The 18,047-nt window shown below is 40.1% G+C and overlaps 7 protein-coding genes across 7 annotated transcripts; 4 read left to right on the forward strand and 3 right to left on the reverse strand.

Annotated features, from left to right (window-relative positions):
* Positions 1–123: 123 nt before the first annotated feature.
* Positions 124–1,318, forward strand: BATDEDRAFT_26457 (uncharacterized protein; the record flags this gene model as incomplete). The annotated part of the gene is made up of 4 exons (XM_006680611.1): positions 124–286; positions 415–530; positions 621–697; positions 784–1,318. The coding sequence occupies 4 exons, from the start codon at positions 124–126 to the stop codon at positions 1,316–1,318; spliced, it is 891 nt and encodes a 296-aa protein (XP_006680674.1).
* Positions 1,319–1,645: 327 nt separating this feature from the next.
* BATDEDRAFT_4962 (uncharacterized protein) lies at positions 1,646–2,706 on the forward strand (the record flags this gene model as incomplete). Its single annotated transcript, XM_006680534.1, has 5 exons — positions 1,646–1,735; positions 1,840–2,034; positions 2,117–2,196; positions 2,290–2,410; positions 2,500–2,706. Coding segments are annotated over 5 exons (693 nt in total), but the record flags the coding sequence as incomplete, so codon positions are not given.
* An 820-nt stretch (positions 2,707–3,526) lies between these two features.
* Positions 3,527–4,288, reverse strand: BATDEDRAFT_37224 (uncharacterized protein; the record flags this gene model as incomplete). Its single annotated transcript, XM_006680738.1, has 1 exon — positions 3,527–4,288. A coding segment is annotated over exon 1 (678 nt), but the record flags the coding sequence as incomplete, so codon positions are not given.
* A 3,757-nt stretch (positions 4,289–8,045) lies between these two features.
* Positions 8,046–9,658, forward strand: BATDEDRAFT_12872 (uncharacterized protein; the record flags this gene model as incomplete). The annotated part of the gene is made up of 5 exons (XM_006680544.1): positions 8,046–8,224; positions 8,343–8,667; positions 8,744–8,837; positions 8,955–9,182; positions 9,276–9,658. The coding sequence occupies 5 exons, from the start codon at positions 8,046–8,048 to the stop codon at positions 9,656–9,658; spliced, it is 1,209 nt and encodes a 402-aa protein (XP_006680607.1).
* A 235-nt stretch (positions 9,659–9,893) lies between these two features.
* BATDEDRAFT_90372 (uncharacterized protein) lies at positions 9,894–13,670 on the reverse strand (the record flags this gene model as incomplete). The annotated part of the gene is made up of 9 exons (XM_006680850.1): positions 9,894–10,091; positions 10,187–10,395; positions 10,472–11,318; positions 11,395–11,537; positions 11,624–11,815; positions 11,883–12,077; positions 12,159–12,891; positions 13,006–13,110; positions 13,182–13,670. 9 exons carry the CDS (start codon positions 13,668–13,670, stop codon positions 9,894–9,896), a joined length of 3,111 nt encoding a protein of 1,036 aa, XP_006680913.1.
* A 154-nt stretch (positions 13,671–13,824) lies between these two features.
* BATDEDRAFT_37225 (acetyl-CoA C-acyltransferase) lies at positions 13,825–15,970 on the reverse strand. The gene is made up of 8 exons (XM_006680739.1): positions 15,868–15,970; positions 15,673–15,712; positions 15,488–15,572; positions 15,227–15,342; positions 15,027–15,139; positions 14,551–14,943; positions 14,195–14,475; positions 13,825–14,114 (listed from the first exon to the last, which is right to left on the reverse strand). The coding sequence occupies exons 1-8, from the start codon at positions 15,941–15,943 to the stop codon at positions 13,980–13,982; spliced, it is 1,239 nt and encodes a 412-aa protein (XP_006680802.1). The 5' UTR covers positions 15,944–15,970; the 3' UTR covers positions 13,825–13,979.
* A 451-nt stretch (positions 15,971–16,421) lies between these two features.
* On the forward strand, positions 16,422–17,854 carry BATDEDRAFT_90374 (uncharacterized protein; the record flags this gene model as incomplete). The annotated part of the gene is made up of 5 exons (XM_006680773.1): positions 16,422–16,608; positions 16,735–17,032; positions 17,113–17,234; positions 17,288–17,444; positions 17,536–17,854. 5 exons carry the CDS (start codon positions 16,422–16,424, stop codon positions 17,825–17,827), a joined length of 1,056 nt encoding a protein of 351 aa, XP_006680836.1. The 3' UTR covers positions 17,828–17,854.
* Between the last annotated feature and the right edge of the window lie 193 nt (positions 17,855–18,047).

The raw sequence follows: 18,047 nt of genomic DNA on the forward strand, positions 1-18,047 counted from the left end.
TTTAAAGTATATCTATTGACTCGACCAAAAGCAATGGTGCTTTATTATTCAATAAAAAGTTGGTATTGAATCTTGTTTAATACGCTATATCAATATTGGTGGTATGCGTCGAGTCATTTTTCCATGGCGTCAATCATTGAAAAGCTTATTTTGTCTGCAGAGAGTGGTGAATTTTACTTTAGTTTTCTACACTTGCAGTGTTTTATGCAGACCTTACACCCACCACACAAAACCTATGGCGCTGATCGATCTAGTCGACAAGTATGGATGAGCCGCAATGATGCAGGTAATCATAACAAGGGCCAAGAGTCTGAATGTGCAAACTATAGTAGTTTTGTAAAGGGATCTGATTGCAAAAATGGGTTTGCTAGACACCATATAGTATGGTATACTTATTTTGATGTATTCATATAGACAGCGACACTGCTTCTGATGCCAACTTATCTTCAAGATCATCTCAGTATTCAGAACATAGCAATGATACGCATGTTCGAACTGAAGTAAAAAAACTCGATCGTGAGTTGCGTAGAGTAAGATCAAGCATATACTCATTATGGTTGTCTGAGAACACCATGTGAAAACCATGGCTAATACAACTATATATTACGATTTAATTGCAGATGGCTGAATCGAGCACTGGACAAACTGATTCTGCTTTAAAAGCACTAATGAATCAAACAACAGACGTTTGGTTTAGGTACACCAACCCAATAGGGCTGTATGTTTCAAATCCATGCATTTTGTCATGACATGCATTGGCTGATATCATGTCACAAACTATAGACAACATGTCCAATCGCACCAACCACCGTCACGAACTATTCAAAAAAAGATTGCCATGCATTGCCAAACTCCATTCCAATCCACCCAGCATCACTATTCAGCAACTTATTTGAATTCAATGAATCCAACCCCAACTTCAAATGCTAATCAACATCGCATCACTTGCACAGATTCAATCCTTCACGATCCAGCATTCTCTCTTGTAGGTCTTCATCCAGACATCAGCATCACTGACCAGTTGAATCTTCTTCGTGCTCAAGAAAAGTTTTTTCTTATAGAACAGTGGCGGACTGCATGGGATCAAGCACGACCACCTGTTCCTAGATGGTATATGCTGAAAAATAAACAGTTTTCGACCGAGGCTAAACGTGCGCGAGTGCTATTGACTTGTGCTGATCAACAAGAATCAGAATACCAGACACGCATGAATATTTTGTATTTGCATCGTGAGATGTGCAAAGACTTGGACTATCAAGTGTCGGCCATTGATCAATCAACCATGATTGAATCGTTCAAAACCACTCAATACACGTGATTGTAGTGTTGTTGATGTCAAATAAAAAATGAGTTCGAGTTGATTACTTTCAATATTTCAAAAACAATTCAACAAGACATGGAAGTGGGTAAACGTAAAAATGCTGGTAATGGCCGAGACGGAAAAAGAACAAAGCATGACAATTACAAAAAAGTACATTCCATCCATTCGCATACGTTTTGTAGATTCTCATTTGCAGTTTAAATACTGAAGTGTTATAGATTCAACTTGGATTTCAGTGATGCTGATCATTCACTGTAATACATGTTATTATGCATGTTAATATATACAACAAAGGGAACCAGAACTTCTGACAAGTCTTTTACCGTTGAGCCTGGAATGGCTGGAGTCTTGTTTTCTTGTCATCGAGGAAAAGAAAAGCAATCCACTAGCGAAATCCGAAAACTGTTCACTCAGGTACACCTTTCTAAACTAGAGTCTTGATTTGGTCCTGACTGTATTTTGGTGGCATAATGCTTCCATAGCGATCAGTGAATACTTACATTGTAAATTTTAAATAGTATGCCGAAGATGTATATCCTGATCATGGAAAAAAGGTAATGACCGCCGAAGATGGCAACGATGAAAACAGTCAGGATCCAGAGCAAAGTATTGAAGACGCATTTCAAAAAGAGATCACAGAGCTTAAGGATCATGAAAAAACATACTTGTTCCATTGGGAAAAAACCAGTGTCGAGTGCCTTGTTTTTATGCGTGTAAGTAGTTTCAGTCAATATTGCTGAAAAAATTATTATGGTGATACATGGATCTAATAATGGCTTGTTGATTTCATTCAAGACGGCTGCACCTGTTCAACCAGAGCAGTTTGTTACACATATTCTGGACGACTTGCTTACCAAGAATTTAAAACGAACAAGGTGATGCTAAATGTAGCCCATATCTATACCCGACTTGCCAATATCTTGCATTTTATCTAAACTATCTAATACTGTTGATTCAATGTATAATAGATTCACATCGAGAATAGTACCTCTTACAGATACATGTTTTGCTAATGTGCCAGATATGACTGCGCTTGCCAAAAAAATCACTGCACCATTTTTTTCAACCGACGCATCGCAATCCGTTTCTGTAAGCCAATCCATATTCAAGACGATATCCAACGATTGAATCTGTTTACCGTTTTTGCACAAACTAATCCCGTTTTTCCAATCTCACAGTATGCGATCATTCCCAAATCGCGCAACAATGATAAAATCAAAAGAGATGATATCATCCAAGTCGTAGCAAACCTGATTCCCTCACATCACAAAGTGAATCTCGACAACCCAGATATATGCATTATCGTTGAAGTGTTTAAAAGCATTTGTGGCATGTCAGTGACAAAGGAGTATTATAGGTTAAAGCGGTTTAATATTGAGAATTTGGATGATTCTAGTACAATCGCTGGAAAGCTGGCCAAAAGTCGGCAAGATGTCGCTGCAAAGGCTGCTGTTGAAGTGGATGTCGAGAGTGAAAGTAATGCTAAAACTGATGCTGAATAAATACCATCTCTTTAGATATAGTTTGATTGTTGAAAGAACAAAACTAAACAAGACACCTGCACTCATTTTATCAAGTTTAATCTACAATTGTTTAAAAACAGGTGTATTGTATGTTCATACCAATAAAAAACAATAAGATGTGCACGACTAATGTATTATTATTGCTGTTTATCCAAGTTTTGGCTAGAATGACTGTCGCCAGCAGTCCACTCCTGATACTGCTGATCTAGAGCTTCCAGCTGGCTTTTGAGAACCTTGACCTCAATATCTAGCATTTGTCTATCCTTCAACAACTCTTTGATTTTCTTGTACGCTTGGGCACTCAGTCCATCAAACTTTTTTTTGTTGTCATCCATGGCCAGTATGATCCGATCTTTAGAAACAAGTGTGGCCGATAGTTCTTGTTGGGTTTGACCAAGTTTGTGCGTGAGCGAAACGTTTTTATCATGCATGCTGGCAACTTCGGTTTCAAGAGCCTCGATGCGTTTTGCAGTTTCGGCATCAAGACCAGAATGTGTTTGCTCTGCATCTGTTTGAGTTTGAATCTCGCGAAGTTGAGTGCTACGGGTTTGAATCTGAACATGACGAACTCGACGTTTTCGCTTGCTATCTGTAGCAGATGATGTGCGAGGAACAGGGGAGATTATGGATGCATCTGCTGTGGTAGTGGATATCATTACATCCCCTGCTTCTGATATGGACGCGCCACGTTGGGGAGATTTTACACTAACTGTTCGCTGAGGCAGCCCAGATATCATTTCGCTAGAATGTGAGCGATGCAAAGCCATAGAATTGCCTTGAACATTTAAAGTGTTAGTGGATATAGATTGAAGATGTGGGGGTTCAGCATTGTTGCTGGAAGATGCAGTCTCGGAGAAAGGCTGGTGCAATTCTGGTGATGTTCGCGATGAAACAAAAGCGGAGTGCATTTTGATCGAGTTGGAATTATGATCCGTTCCACTGGCCTTGGAATTTTGCAAAGGACTAGGGATCGCATCATCGATGGGGAGCGGGGAATAATCGCTAAACAGAGGTGATGACGAAAATGCAGGCAATGTGATGGGGATTGTATTGTATACAGGATTAAGAGGATTATTTTTCGCAGAATTGTCCCCTCCACCAAGAATAAATAGCATTGGATGCGTTTCATCAGCCGTAGTGGCAGTATCCGTTTGATCCATTTCAGGGGATGAATCACTTTCTGCATCGTCGTATTGAATCTCATTAGCAACGTCATCAAAACTGACCACCAGATTGGGACGACGAGGCACTTTTGAAACAATCGCATGTAAATCAATTCTGAGGGTTTCAAAAGTAGAGCTGGCATTGAATTCTGTATTGTCCATCAATTCCTGATCCATCCAATCAAATTCGTCTTCCATATCAATGGACCCATTGTAGTCCCGCGAAGCTTCTATTGTGCTTGTATTTATTGTAGGCTGAGCATCTTCATAGTCATACACAGCTCTATTGGCATTGGTACTGTTGGGACCGTACATATCAGACCCAAGCATTTCTCCAGCTGGTTGTTCCCAATGAGTGGCCATGGGTTCGAATGATGGCTTGCTATTGTTTTCAACATAATTGTTTACACTATAGTGCTGAGCTGAGTTGGGACCAAGAGATAATGTTTGCAACTTGGACTCGGCATCAGACAGTTCTGTAGATGGAGCGAGTTGACCATTGCGAAAATCAGATTGAGAGTGTTTCTGATTTAGTTTGTGATCATTCGAATGGAGTTCAGTATATGATGTTTTTTGTTGTAATGACTGCGCATGTAAAGATTCCGACGACAAACTTTGATGTTGAACATACTGCTGGTGTTGGAGTGAGTCTGGAGATGGCATCACGACTGAGCGAGTATTTGGTCCAATGGCGGATGAATCTTTTTGATAGTACGGGTCGGCATGATTTGGATTTGAAAGTAAATTTCCAGCTGCATCCTTCAAGGGAAATTGTGAAGGATGAAAAGCAGCAGAGTCAGGGTTTACAGATGCAGATTGCAGTAGATCTTGCGATGCATTCGAGTGCGATCTAGCCAATGGAGAAACTGAATCAGTTGACGCGTCCTGTCCTTGTAGTTGATGAATGGGTACAAGAGATGGAACTCCAACCGCTGCCATCTTTGCCCGTTCATATGCAGAATAATCACCAGCTGGCCCTACTCGTGCTGCATTACCTCCGGATATGCCAACACCTGCTGGTAAATGCGATACATTTGAAGCAGCGGGAGGAACATGGGACTGTCTAGACTGCCCTACACGCTGCCCGGGGAGACTCTGCATGCGGGGAAAGGCTACTGTACTTGACAACTGTCTTTGAAGAGCAGTTCCATTTGACATACCACCTTGCAAAGGATTCTTTGAAGAATAAGATGCATTAAGTGGTGGCTGCTGTCCAGCATAGCTGTATTCATCCTGCGAAAAAGGTACCGCAGTATCACTTGCAGATGATGTTTCATGTCTCGCTTCTTGTGGAATAAAGAGTGCTGCAGCACTTCCGCCAGAAGAATTGTTTCTAGGCTGATACACTGGTGGGTAGGATGAATAAGGCACTTGCTGTATTGGAGCTGGCGGCTGAGGTTGTGGTCGAGTAATGACTACAGGTGGCTTTTCACTCTTGTCAGTATCTGCTTCCTGCTGCATACTCTTCTTTCTACCCCACCCAAAAAACGATCCCGCACCAGTCTGTCGTTTCGCCTTTTTCTTTGTCGATGAAGAGTCCATGCGTAGATTGGCCTGTGAACTGGATGGAGGGGATGGAGGTCCAGTATTTCGTAAAAAGTCTGCAAGGATTTGAGTGTCACTAGGACCCTTGGGCCGAGCTGGACGGTCATTCATAATATCATCCAGCGATCCACGGCCAATAGGTAGCATGGGCATGAAAGAGGTTGGAGGAGGACTATTGACAGTAGGAATAGCTACTGGAGTGTTGTACGAATCCCGATTACGACGAGCAGCGGGCATGACCTGAGTAGGTTGAGGATAGCAATAAAGTTGCTGCTGGGAATAGTAATTATCATCAAAATCAAATTCTCCATTGGAAGGCATCAGTAGATTAGAAGGCTTCTGTACCAATACTTTTGTCGAGTTGGGGGGGTGTGAACCACCATGAGTAGACGAGGGGTGCTGGTAGGAAGAATTGCTGTTGCCATTGTACTGCATTGGATGAGGTGGTTGCAATGGCTTGTATGATGAGGGCGAATAAGTACTGCTCTGGTACTGTGAATTCATGTATGTACTGATACTGTCAACAAATGCAGTGATCTCAGTTCAAGAGTTGGATGCGGTCTGCAAGTATACCGAATACAAGACTTGTTGGTTCTAAGGCTTGATCCTTGATACGTCAAATAGACTCAACAAACGTTGATGGAGCAAAAGAAAGAATCAGAAATCCAGCAATATAACTGTTTCAGTCCTTGTTGATGAGTTGATTGCTTTTCTGGTCAAGTTGAAGTTCTGTGGCCAGTATGGGTGGCGATGGCGTATACGACAGATTGTATCAGATATGGTCAGGATTAGTTTCAAACGACTTTTGGTTGCTAATCGGTGTAAACTGCAGGCCAGAGCCACTTGTTTTGAAATTTTACGCTAGCGACAATGCGATCGCTACTCGACCTGTATTGAGTAGAATAAATATTAGTCAGTACTTGAGTGTACTTGTGGGATCACGCTCTATAGAAAGTGTTGGTTACAACTAATGAATTTGATTCACAGCCAGTTGTAACAAATGAATTCACAAGTACAAGACAATTCAATCAAGTGAATAGACTGTATATTCAAGTATTTAGACTGAACACTCTTGTGATTGTTGTTGGGGCATAGAAATGGCAGTATGGATGATGCAGGTTTGATATTAAGTTGTGCAAATAAACGTGGCGTGTGATGATTTCAGTTGATTGAATATGCTGAACTTGCAGGTATCAGCAAATGGATGCAATCTCTGATGGACAGTTTCACAATAGGCTTTGCAATAAAGTATAATTAATGCCTTTCGGCTTCAGTCTTTTGTACCTACACTGGTCGACCTAAAAATGTGTTATAATAACAATAATGAAAGAAAAACAAGTCCAAGTATTCTTTTCACCGCCGTATTCACGTAAAATGAATTACTAAATAGGGGTGCCAAAGTACTAAATGGCCAATCTCTGAAATGATTGGTGTTAATTTACTGGGCAATACTGTTTTCTAAACCCCTTGGCAGAGTTCCTTAATCTTTCTCATCTGTGCTCATTTTTGTATAACTGAATAAGTATTTACATCAGTTTCAATGCACCCCACACTTGTTCAATCTCCAATTTTTGTATAAAACATTGGGCAATCAGCATAGAAACAGCAATTACATTCCCGGGATTGCTCTTTTGAAGTAGAACGCAAGCATGAGCTTTCAAGATACATAGCGAGCTATACAGAGTTGTATCAGAATTAAAGTCGGCTTTTATTAAAAAAACGCAATGAATGCTTGACGATTGCCTATTTCAAAACAAGAGAAACTGCAAGATAGATACAGGTGTTCCATCCTACATGAATATAGGTGTGAATCAAATCAAGGGTATCACGTTTGATATCAATATAAACGGGTATCTTGATTCAATATCACTATCTTGACAATCAGCAATTTACAACAAAAGACAAAAAAAATGGAGATGTTTATATTTCAAGTCGGGTTTGTTTAATAGACACTCTGATGGCATCAAACAGCTTTTTAGAAACTTGATTCTTGAAAACCGCACGATTGCTGCCATGGTGCAGTTTTAAAGTGTTGCCATTCAAACCAACAATGTTTGCAAAACACCAAATCGCACTTTCATGTGAAGAGTTACGCAAGCACCTCCAAACACATGATGTCACTGATGATAATTATGATTTCTTATTTTACTTTTATCCCATTGTCGTTGAGGGTCAATACTTTGAATACTCAGTTGGTTCCTTGGTAAATGCTGCACTTCTATCGACCTGTGCAATCTGCATTGCATGCCATAAAACGCAGAGCAGTTTGTATTCCGCCAATACGCTCGTTCTCTGAAAAGTCGGCGTCTAGCATTATAGGTTAGCTAATCTATGCATTAACACAATTTTGGGTTATGACCGTCTTTACGCAATGTTCAGTGTAGATAAAAACGATTGTTTTGTGATGTAGCATCCAAATCAGAGCATCCTCTTGCAATCCTTCATCGACTTCATCCATCTTATTGTCGTTCAGGAACAGTCCATCGCAAGTGGATGGATGTGTTTCGTGAAAAGATTAGAACTACTTCCACTGTGTCTGTGGCAAATCCGACTGGTTCCGATGTCAAGCCTATTGCAAAGCGTCCCTTTGACTCCTATGTCGAAGTATTTCTTAGATTCAGCTCAGATCCTAAAGCTTTGGAAGAATATATTAGTACATACAAAACCATTCGGTGTGTAACTTGTTTATGGATATTCGCTGGGTATACTATTGCACCCTGGCTGTTTTCAAATCTGTTGATTCATTGTAAATTGCATGGCTTTGGCTCGTGCTATTGTTTTTATTTCTAGAATTGGCAAGGTTTTAGAAGATCTTGATGCTCTTGCTGCTGCAATTTCATTCCTCCATGTTGATAGCTTTGAACCCGAATCCCCAACAGTTGTCACTGCAAGTGTGGATCGTATCGATATTATCCGCAGAATTCCAACTACAATGGATGTCAAGATGAGTGGCTTTGTTACTTATGTTGGAAACTCGTCCCTTGAGGTATCAATCACAATGGAAACATGTCCAGATCAAGCCCCACCGCCTGGAACAGAAGGGTTTGGATACGATGCTGCTATGGCTCCTAAACACGCTTCGTCTGAGCGGATCTTGACTGCTAAATTCATCATGGTGGGTAATCTCTGGTTTAGAATTTGGTGTAAAGGCTTTGAATCCTTTTAATATCAACTTTATCAACTCCAATTAGGTAGCACTTGATCCCAAGACGTTCAAGCCGTGTAAAGTTCCACAACTGCTTTTGGAAACCCAACAGGATCGGCATTTGTTCATGATGGGAGCAGGTTTGTTTAACATGTCTCGGTATCTCAAGTCATTGACAACAGATATCTTGTAAATTTAGCTTTTAATTTAGGACAACTACTAAAGCTTTAACCTTTGGGTTTTATCCTAATATATAGAGCACAAATTATCCAAAAAGAAAGAAGATGATATTGCATTAAATAAAGTACCACCAAAAGTTGACGAAATGCTCTTGATCCACGACTTGCATCGCGAGCATCTCAAATACTCTGGACCTGATGCAACAGCTACTCTTCCAGAAAATATTGTATGGATGAAGGATGCTGTTCAGGAGTCGCTTACCGTGTGCATGCCCCAAGATAGAAACTTGCATCAGAAAATTTTCGGTACATTGTAATACTTGGGTCATTTATTTGAAATGGTAAATTATAAGCAACTCTGACCGTTTTTATTATTTATGCTATACTAATGTGTAATAGGTGGATACTTGATGAGACTCGCATTTGAACTTGCATATGCCAATTCTCTAATATTTGTCAAGTCTCCCATTCAATTCGTTGCACTCGATAATATCATCTTTCGTCTACCAGTCAATATTGGCTCTCTGCTCTCTCTACGATCACAAGTTGTTTATTCTTCTGGCGCACCATCAAAAAACTTTCAAGTGATGGTCATTGCAGATGTGCTTGATCCACTCTATCGCAATGGTCGACTCAACTCCAACACGTTTCATTTCACGTTTTCTGCGCCATACTGCGAGAATGTACCGAGAGTGATTCCACAAACGTACGAGGAGAGTATGAAGTATATTGAAGGAAGGCGTCACAAGCAGCAATGGGAAGATCATCAACAAAAGTTTTAATCATTGTATATGCGTTGGTTTTGTGACTTGTTGATATTGATTAAAGTATACGTGCTTTCTATCTGATGCCTAGAACCATTTCAAGTTTGGTTTGCATTCAACGGCTTCTTTTGGTTTAAAGCTAGACTTTTAAATAAAGTCTTTATTTCCACATCCAGTAGCTGTATGAAATATCGATACCTGCTCATCGACTATAGATTGATACAACAGTTTTGTGTCAAGATATTAAAAAGATTTATTGATGAAATCTCCACACTCCATCCCAATCCTCTGCCACTTCGTATTTTCCATCAATGAATCCCTTGCATCTCTCAATAAAGGTTCGTGGTGGCCGGTCGTCAGACAATGCAATTGCCTTTTTAAAATGCATTGCAGCAGCCTGCCAATTTTTTGCACGAAACTCTGATAATCCCAACTCGAAGCAAATCAGTGTCTATTTTTTGAAAACCCAGATTAGTAAATGTGCATTTAATCCACCAACCATAATAGTATTGGCCAAATCAAATTGGGGACTAACAAAACACCTACCGTCATTACATCATGTTGCAAATCATGATCAGAGCTAGCCATGATCTCGTAAAGCGTGATGGGACTGTTGATACCTTGTAATACAGTCGCGTCGATTTCTCGTGAGTGAAATTGATCCATCACTTCTTGGCGGGTAGATTCAGATGTCATGATCATCACACCATACAACTTTCCAATTTCCTGTAGCCTGTGTGCCACTTGCACTGGCTCTATACATTGCAATAGCAGATTTGAGTCAATTACATTGCAATCCTATATAGCACGACATGTCATGTACAAGTTTACCTCCTACAATAGTATATGATTGTGCACGGGGTGGCCCAATGATTGCCGACAAGACGTTGCCAGTAGCAAGACCTATTCCAACCCGAATTCCTGGAAGGTTACCTGCTTCATGCTGTTTACTCAGTTCTTCAACAGCTTGCCGTAATTTCAAAGCTGCCATGGCTGCATTTCGCGCATCTTCTGCATGGGTATAAGGTAGCCCAAATACAGCTGTAGCAGTGTCACCCGAAACAGATGTAATCATTCCACCTTCGTTTTGAACAACATTGGCTACTGTTTCAAAAAAGTTGTTGAGGTAGTTGACCGTGTTTGATGGTTCAAGCCCACGTGTGGCAGCATTAAATCCCCTAATATTTGCTACCATTACAGTTACTTTCTGCATCTTGCCATTTAATTTTGGTGAGTCACTCATAAGCTTATGCATGGTAGCAGGCTTCATTTGTCTTCCAAGTGATTCCTCTAGACTGCTTTCAGCCGTGATTTCATCCAAAATGAGCATGATGCCTGTGACAGTTTGCAACTCTATGGTGTCGGCCTTGGGTTGCTTTTTTTTCAAATGCGGGGTCGAAAGACGTTTTGTAGATGTAATGTGATGAAACTCCATTCGCTGGTCCACTTTGCGATCATATGCTATATGCTGAATCAAATAGTTTACATGGCGTATGGATTGATTAGGAAGCTGCAACGCATAGTTGCGTCCTGAAATTGGACATAACGTGGCTTTCACTCGAATAATATCGTCAACAAGCTGAGAGTTGTCATGCCCTAACCAGTGCTCAAATGATGTTAAATGCATTGTGTGCAGTATTTCATCCAAAAGAAATTTGTCTGGGTTGTTGATAAATACCTGCATATAATCAATATGTGTATCAAATGTGAGTTGAATTATTTTGAATGTTATATGTAATAATTGATGAACGTACCAGACGACCATCATCATTCAGGCCTAGAATTACACTATTTAGGCTTTGAATCACTCCAGATATGTAGGTGCGTGATTGTACTGTTTTGTTCAAGCTACTGTACAGATTCTTAAATGCACGTTGCTTTTCAATCGTCGATGCAGCTTATCAAATTGTAAATACAGTTGGTACTTTATCAGTTGATTTCCTACAACATACCATCAATATGAATTTGCTGTAATATAATTACCTAGAGATGAAAAAGAAGATAATTGAGTTTCGTCTTCTTTGGTAAAGTGACTTTGTTCAGGTAGTTTGTTGATGACTTGTGTTACGCCAATAATATCTTGGTTCTGATCAAACATGGGAATACACAGGATATTGCGTGTGCGAAAACCAGTTCTCATATCGATTTCTCTATTAAATCGACTATCCGCATAGGCTATGACAAGAAAACATGGTCAAGTCGATGGTTTCAAACGTGTCTTTAATTAAATGGATACACTTACCGTCAGAGATATTGAGAGTTTCTCCAGTCATGGACACGTGTCCAGCAATACCTTTGTTCATTGGGATACGAATTTCCGCCGATCCTTGGGCTACGGTTGACCATAGCTCTTCTTTCTCTCTATCAAGCATAAACAATGCGCATCGTTCCGCAGTCACAAGCTCTCTAGCAGTTTGCATAATCACTGGCAGCAAATCTAAAAACGCGCACAATACAACACTAAATCAACTCGAAAACAATAGCGATTGCACTCATAAATATAGCCGACTCTGTTTACCTCCCGTATCAGCCTTTTCACCCGTCATCATAGATGTAGTATTTAAAAATACTTTGATATCGTCAGTCTTTTTAATTGCATTTTGCTTGATGCTGGCGTGATTAAACAACAATGTGCCTAGACTAGCCAACGCCTTGATCATAAACTCATCCTCTGCATTAAAATATGGGTTTCCAGATTTTTTGTTGATGACTTCAATTAGTCCAGCAACTTTCATACCGTCACCAAACACTGGCGCAGAAAGAATGCAGTCTGCATCGACTTGGTGATACATTTCAGCTATAATGTCCGTATAATACTCGGAAGTTTTGATGTTGTATATATTAACGCTTTCTCCTTTGAAAACAATTGATCCTGCAAATACCTCATTGACTGTAACATTTTCCCTTGGCTTGACCCAATTGGAGTTTTGAGCAATAAGCTTTCCATTTGCTGCACCTGTGAAATACAGACATGCGTGTTTGGCTTCTGTAGCGTCCATTACACAACGAAGAAGCATGTCCATGGCTTTTTCCATTTCAATTTCCAACGAAATCTCATACATGGTTTGAAGAATTCCCTGAAGTTTTTTGCATCGACTTGAAAGAAACGACATGAGAAACTTTGTTCCTTCCGGACCAGCTTTAAACAGTTGTTTTGAAATCAAATCAGCATCTATATTTGAATTGAGTAATTTGATGTAAATGTTGGCGTTCATGTATGTGTTTGGATCTGTTGTAGCATATGCCAAACGCTGTGAATCATCATGGTGTAAATCACTATTTTAATGGTTGAAATATACGTTATAATTGGATTGTGTTATTCAACTACAGGTGTGCATCATGATGTGGTGAGTAAAAGAATACACTTGCCTTGGTATTTCCCGATGTTTATCCAACTTGATTTTTGAAAAACTTGGGTGTTTTGTCATGGTATGTTTTGCATGCATATCATGGATAAACTCTTTGGATTGCTATAGGTTCAAACCCAAATTAAAAAAATCAGATCCGAGTCTTATACGCTACACGTCTAAATCATGCCCACCTCTAAATAAACTTTACTTGACCCAGTTTCTGCAGTACGAAGATTTAGACAGGTGGAAATGACTTCAACCTGTTTGGTGGAGCATCGTGCCATTAATCCTTTGAGAAGTTGGTTGCGTTGCGCGTCTGTCATGTTGGAAAACATGGACCAGGTATGTTGAAAAAAACCATGAGGGGTATCGTGTGAAGTAAAGGCAGTAGACCCCGTATCTGCCGATGCTGCAGCAGCATTGCTAGGCAAAGATGCAGTCACAGAGTGTGCAAATTGCAGATGAAGCGGACCTGTGCCTAGTTTGGGAAGGGTTGGCGTTGTAAGAGATTTGAGTTTTGAGGGTAGCGGTTGGGTTGTTTGGCGTGAGAAGGCTATATCTGATGAAGGGTCTGCTTTAAATGGGAAAACAGACAGGTTACGGTTGGATTTATGAATGCCATCAAAGAATTCCAAAGTGGTTCCGCTTGCTACTGTGTAGTCTGATTTTCGCGAGTGCATTAACAGGCTTTAGTGGTTTAATTGTGTAGGCTATAGTTTAAATTGGACAAGTTTCGCGACTTGAACTTGTTCAATGCAACAAGCCAACTCAACTTGCAGTATGCCTTTATCTTGGTCACATCAATTCATATATTCATACCATTCACTAAAGTATAACAATAACACTGAGGTGCCAAGGCCATTTCATTGAAAAAATAGAATCTGATTTCTGCAAAAGCGCTCATACTGTGCCCAAACCAATCAACGTCGGTTGACCAGTCCAATGTCAAAACATCTCTAAAAGATTAAAAACGCCAGGCAATAGAGCGCTTATGCCTCGCTTTCAACCACGGCGGCAACACCCATACCAATACCGACACACATCGAAATAACACCAAGCGATTTCTTTTGGCGACGAAGTTCAGGAAGAAGTGTAGCAATCTGGCGAGCACCAGTAGCACCCATCTACAACAACACGTATAAAAATTAGGTTGACAGTAGTTTAAATCAATGCCAATTTGACAAACTGCGGATAGTAAACTTACAGGATGGCCAAAAGCAATGGCACCACCTTTGGGGTTAACCTTGTTGATATCAATGCCAAGTTTCTTGACAGAGTATACTGCTTGGGATGCAAAAGCCTCGTTGATTTCGTAGATATCAATATCTCCTGTTTTTAAACCAACTTGGGTCAAGACAGCGGGAATGGCAAATGCAGGCCCAATGCCCATGATCCTGGGGGGAACACCGACAGCAGAAAACCCGAGCCATCTGGCAATTGGTTTGAGACCGAGCTTTTCGGCGACACTGCGACGCATCATCAACACTATCAGACATGCCAAGTTAATATCAAGATGCAAAACAGGATAAACATTCAAAACCAAAATGATTGGTTGCTCACCAGCAGCAGCACCGTCTGTCACCTGCGAAGCATTACCAGCAGTAGTAGTGCCGTTTTTGTTGAAGACAGGACGCAATTTTGCAAGACCTTCTGCCGTAGTAGCACGGATACCATCATCACTATCGACGACAGTTCCGTCTGCAAGTTTGACAGGAACAATCTCTTCTTTAAACAAACCCTCCTTCTGAGCTGCTAAAGCCAAACTATGAGAGCGAAAAGCAAACGTATCCTGCTCGGCGCGAGTTACACCAAATTCGGCAGCAACATTTTCAGAGGTAACACCCATGGGAGTCAAGACATCTGCGGCAGGACCATAGTTGAGAATTTCTTCGTTAAGGTTAGATGGCATAGCTCCAGGACCATAGTACAGAGTCATGCTTTCAACACCAGCACCTAAACATGGTACACATGTGCAAAGGGTTAGCATACTTGAAATAAAGATGGATTACGAATTAAAAGACGACAGTTTATTTTACCAATGCCGACATCAATGTAGCCAGCCTTGATTGCTCCAGCAATGTTTGCACACGTAGCAAGACCGCTGGAACACTGTCGATTTACAGCACATACTGCGGTGGATTCAGGAAAGCTATTACAACAATTCAATCCAAGTTTAGCTAAACGATCGCGCAGGATCATATCAACAAGAGCATTCACAAGTCAACCAAAACTCTACCCAGCATATAAAGCAGCCATACGAGACGTGGTCACACCAGCACCAGGCATTAGTACATTTCCAACCTGAATATCTTGAACTAGTTTGGGATCAATGCCAGTTTTTTGAATTGTAGCCTATAAATGGTAATTCAATAAGTAATATTAGCAAACTCAACGAGCTTTAGATTACGTGAAGCCATTGATGGCTTGGAATGCAATCAAATCTTGATCACATTATAAGATGCAGATTCATCAGTGTATGATCTGGTAGAGAACCCACCTTGAGAACAGCAGCAAGTAGGAACTCGGGTTGAGTTTCACGAAATCCACCCTTGCCGCCCTTGGTCAATGCAGTTCGCAAGGCACTAGAGTTACCAATGCATAGTTTATCGATAGAATTGATAGTGTTGAGTACAATAGATTAAATACACTCCAACAAAACAAGCTGATCCAAGTTGATAGTACCTGATAATCACTACATCGTCGGGACTCTTTGGAGCATGAGCTATTCCATTGTAGTATAAAAGGTTGCATCAGAGGAATGAATAGATAATGGAATTAAAATTCACAAGTATATACGATGATAAAGAGTTGTATCAGTAATCACAAGTCTGTCATTATAATAATCACGAATTACTATAGCCAGGGATGAAAGCATACCAGAGTATTTCTGCTGACTACCAGTAGGAGCCAAATGAGCAGCAATAGAAGCAATACGATGTTGAGAGGCGGACATTTTCAATTAGTTATTTGTTGGTAAGAGTAGATTCAAGATTGAAATGATGTTTAAAAGTTGTTTGAATTCCTTTTTTATTTAGTCGTATTCGTGCAATACTTTTATGCAATGAATTTGCTTTGAATAGAAATATTCAGTATTTTCCTGTTAGAATTTGATTTTATTTTAAAACAACGCTCACTATAGAATATACATTATAATGTTCTTTACTTGATTGCATTCTAAAAACTCATGCATTCGCGATCTAGTTCAATAGAACAATCTCAAGAATGCAATTCATATTATTATGAAAATAACTCGATGAAATTTATTTAAAATAAACTGTTTTAAATTCGAGTTTATGCAGTGTTGAATCTGATTTACTGGTCTTGAAGATTGGTTTAGTTTTTGAAAATGATAATTTAAACTGTTTTAAAACTCACGTTTTTACTCAAGTTTTGATAATCTTCAACTTTGTCACGCTTTAAACATCAAGATTATGGCAGATGCACAACCACAATCGCCCTGGACAGTGGGCGGAACGCTGAAAGCCATCCCACTCGGAACATTGATTATCATAGGAGTATCCTTACTACTGTTTATTGTCAACATGCTTTCTGGTGGAGCTGTTACTGGCGCATGGTGTTTGGTTCCAACAAATTACACATACTCTCCAGTAGTTGGATGTAGGTCGCTTACTTGATCTGAGCTGCGGTCTGCTGATGCTAGTGTTTCAGTTATTATCAATGCGTGCTGTTCTTTGATGATCCAATAGCTTTATGTAATGCAATATTCTATTTTAATCTATTCAGTGCCTCGACTCTTTGGCTATGGACTTGTTCATTCAGGCATCGTTCATTTTATTGTGGCCATGGTTGCATTCCCATTAGCAACCGCTACGTTGGAATTCAGTATAGGCACTTTGCCGTTTCTTTACTTGTTCTCTATATTGGGCATGCTGACTGGATTCCTCTACTGTTTTGTCATTTGGGTGTTTTCGTTCATCTGGCCTTCGTGGGGCTTGTATCCTGTCAATGGAATGGATATCCCGTTCTTTACTTTTTTAACCATCGAAACTCTTTCCAAAAGAGGCATATTTAAATTTGCTAGGTATGCAAGCTCGTTGGTGTTGTTGATCGATGTCTTGTAAATAACTAACGTCAATGTGGTTTGTATTCAACACCTTGTAGTGAAGCAGGCGTGCAGCTTCCAGAGATCTTGTTTCCACTCCCTTTTGTCGTGGTGTTTTTGATTATTCTTCCATATTCAAGTTGGATTTCGCATCTGTGTGCCATGTCTATTGGAATTCTATGTATGTATTCTTGGCTGAATCTGTAAAAAACTTGATACTCACTTTTGATTTAGACTTTTTGGGTGTGTTTGAAACTATCATGATTACAAATGCACGCACACACACACTAGAAACATCAGGCATGTTTGCGTGGTTTGTTTCTCGACCAGGATTTGTATCGGCTCCCGGAGCAGTTGCTCTTCCATTACCAGGAGCATATCCAGATCTCATGTGAGTACTTTCCCCATTTCTGGTGTTTTACACACATGCTTTCAAATCAAACTATTCAACTGAATTTTCATCTAATTGATTTGAACATCAGGAATCCAAATGAGCCGCTTCCGTCTAATTCATCCAACCGAGGATCCATTGTTACTCGAATTCAAAACGTATTCAGTGCATCTAAATATACACCACTGGGTGAAGGGGGTGGATATCAGGACGCTTTACATCATGATGTAGATCCACTTTTATGGGATGAAGAGGATGACTTGGAGGCCAGAGGTACTGATGATCTGCCCTATGTAGCAAGCACTAGTGTTCAAGCCGCATTACAGCAACCCCAAGCAGCTTCACCTATAGCCACTAATGCAAAAATTCCGGGTGCATTTTAAACTATACTTTTATTGAAATGCAAAGATGAACAAAAATTATTTTATTCATATATACAATATCTTGAGATGAATCCTAATATCAATACTATCTCATTGATCTACCGAATGGACATGAATGTAAACATACTGCGTCAATTGGTTTTGATTTCAATGATGCTAGGTGGGTACTCAACCCTGACATGTATCAAACAGTCTGGTTGCGTTTTACAGGTTCAACTCG

This window comes from Batrachochytrium dendrobatidis, assembly GCF_000203795.2.
Source record: "Batrachochytrium dendrobatidis JAM81 unplaced genomic scaffold BATDEscaffold_10, whole genome shotgun sequence".
Classification (NCBI taxonomy): domain Eukaryota; kingdom Fungi; phylum Chytridiomycota; class Chytridiomycetes; order Rhizophydiales; genus Batrachochytrium; species Batrachochytrium dendrobatidis.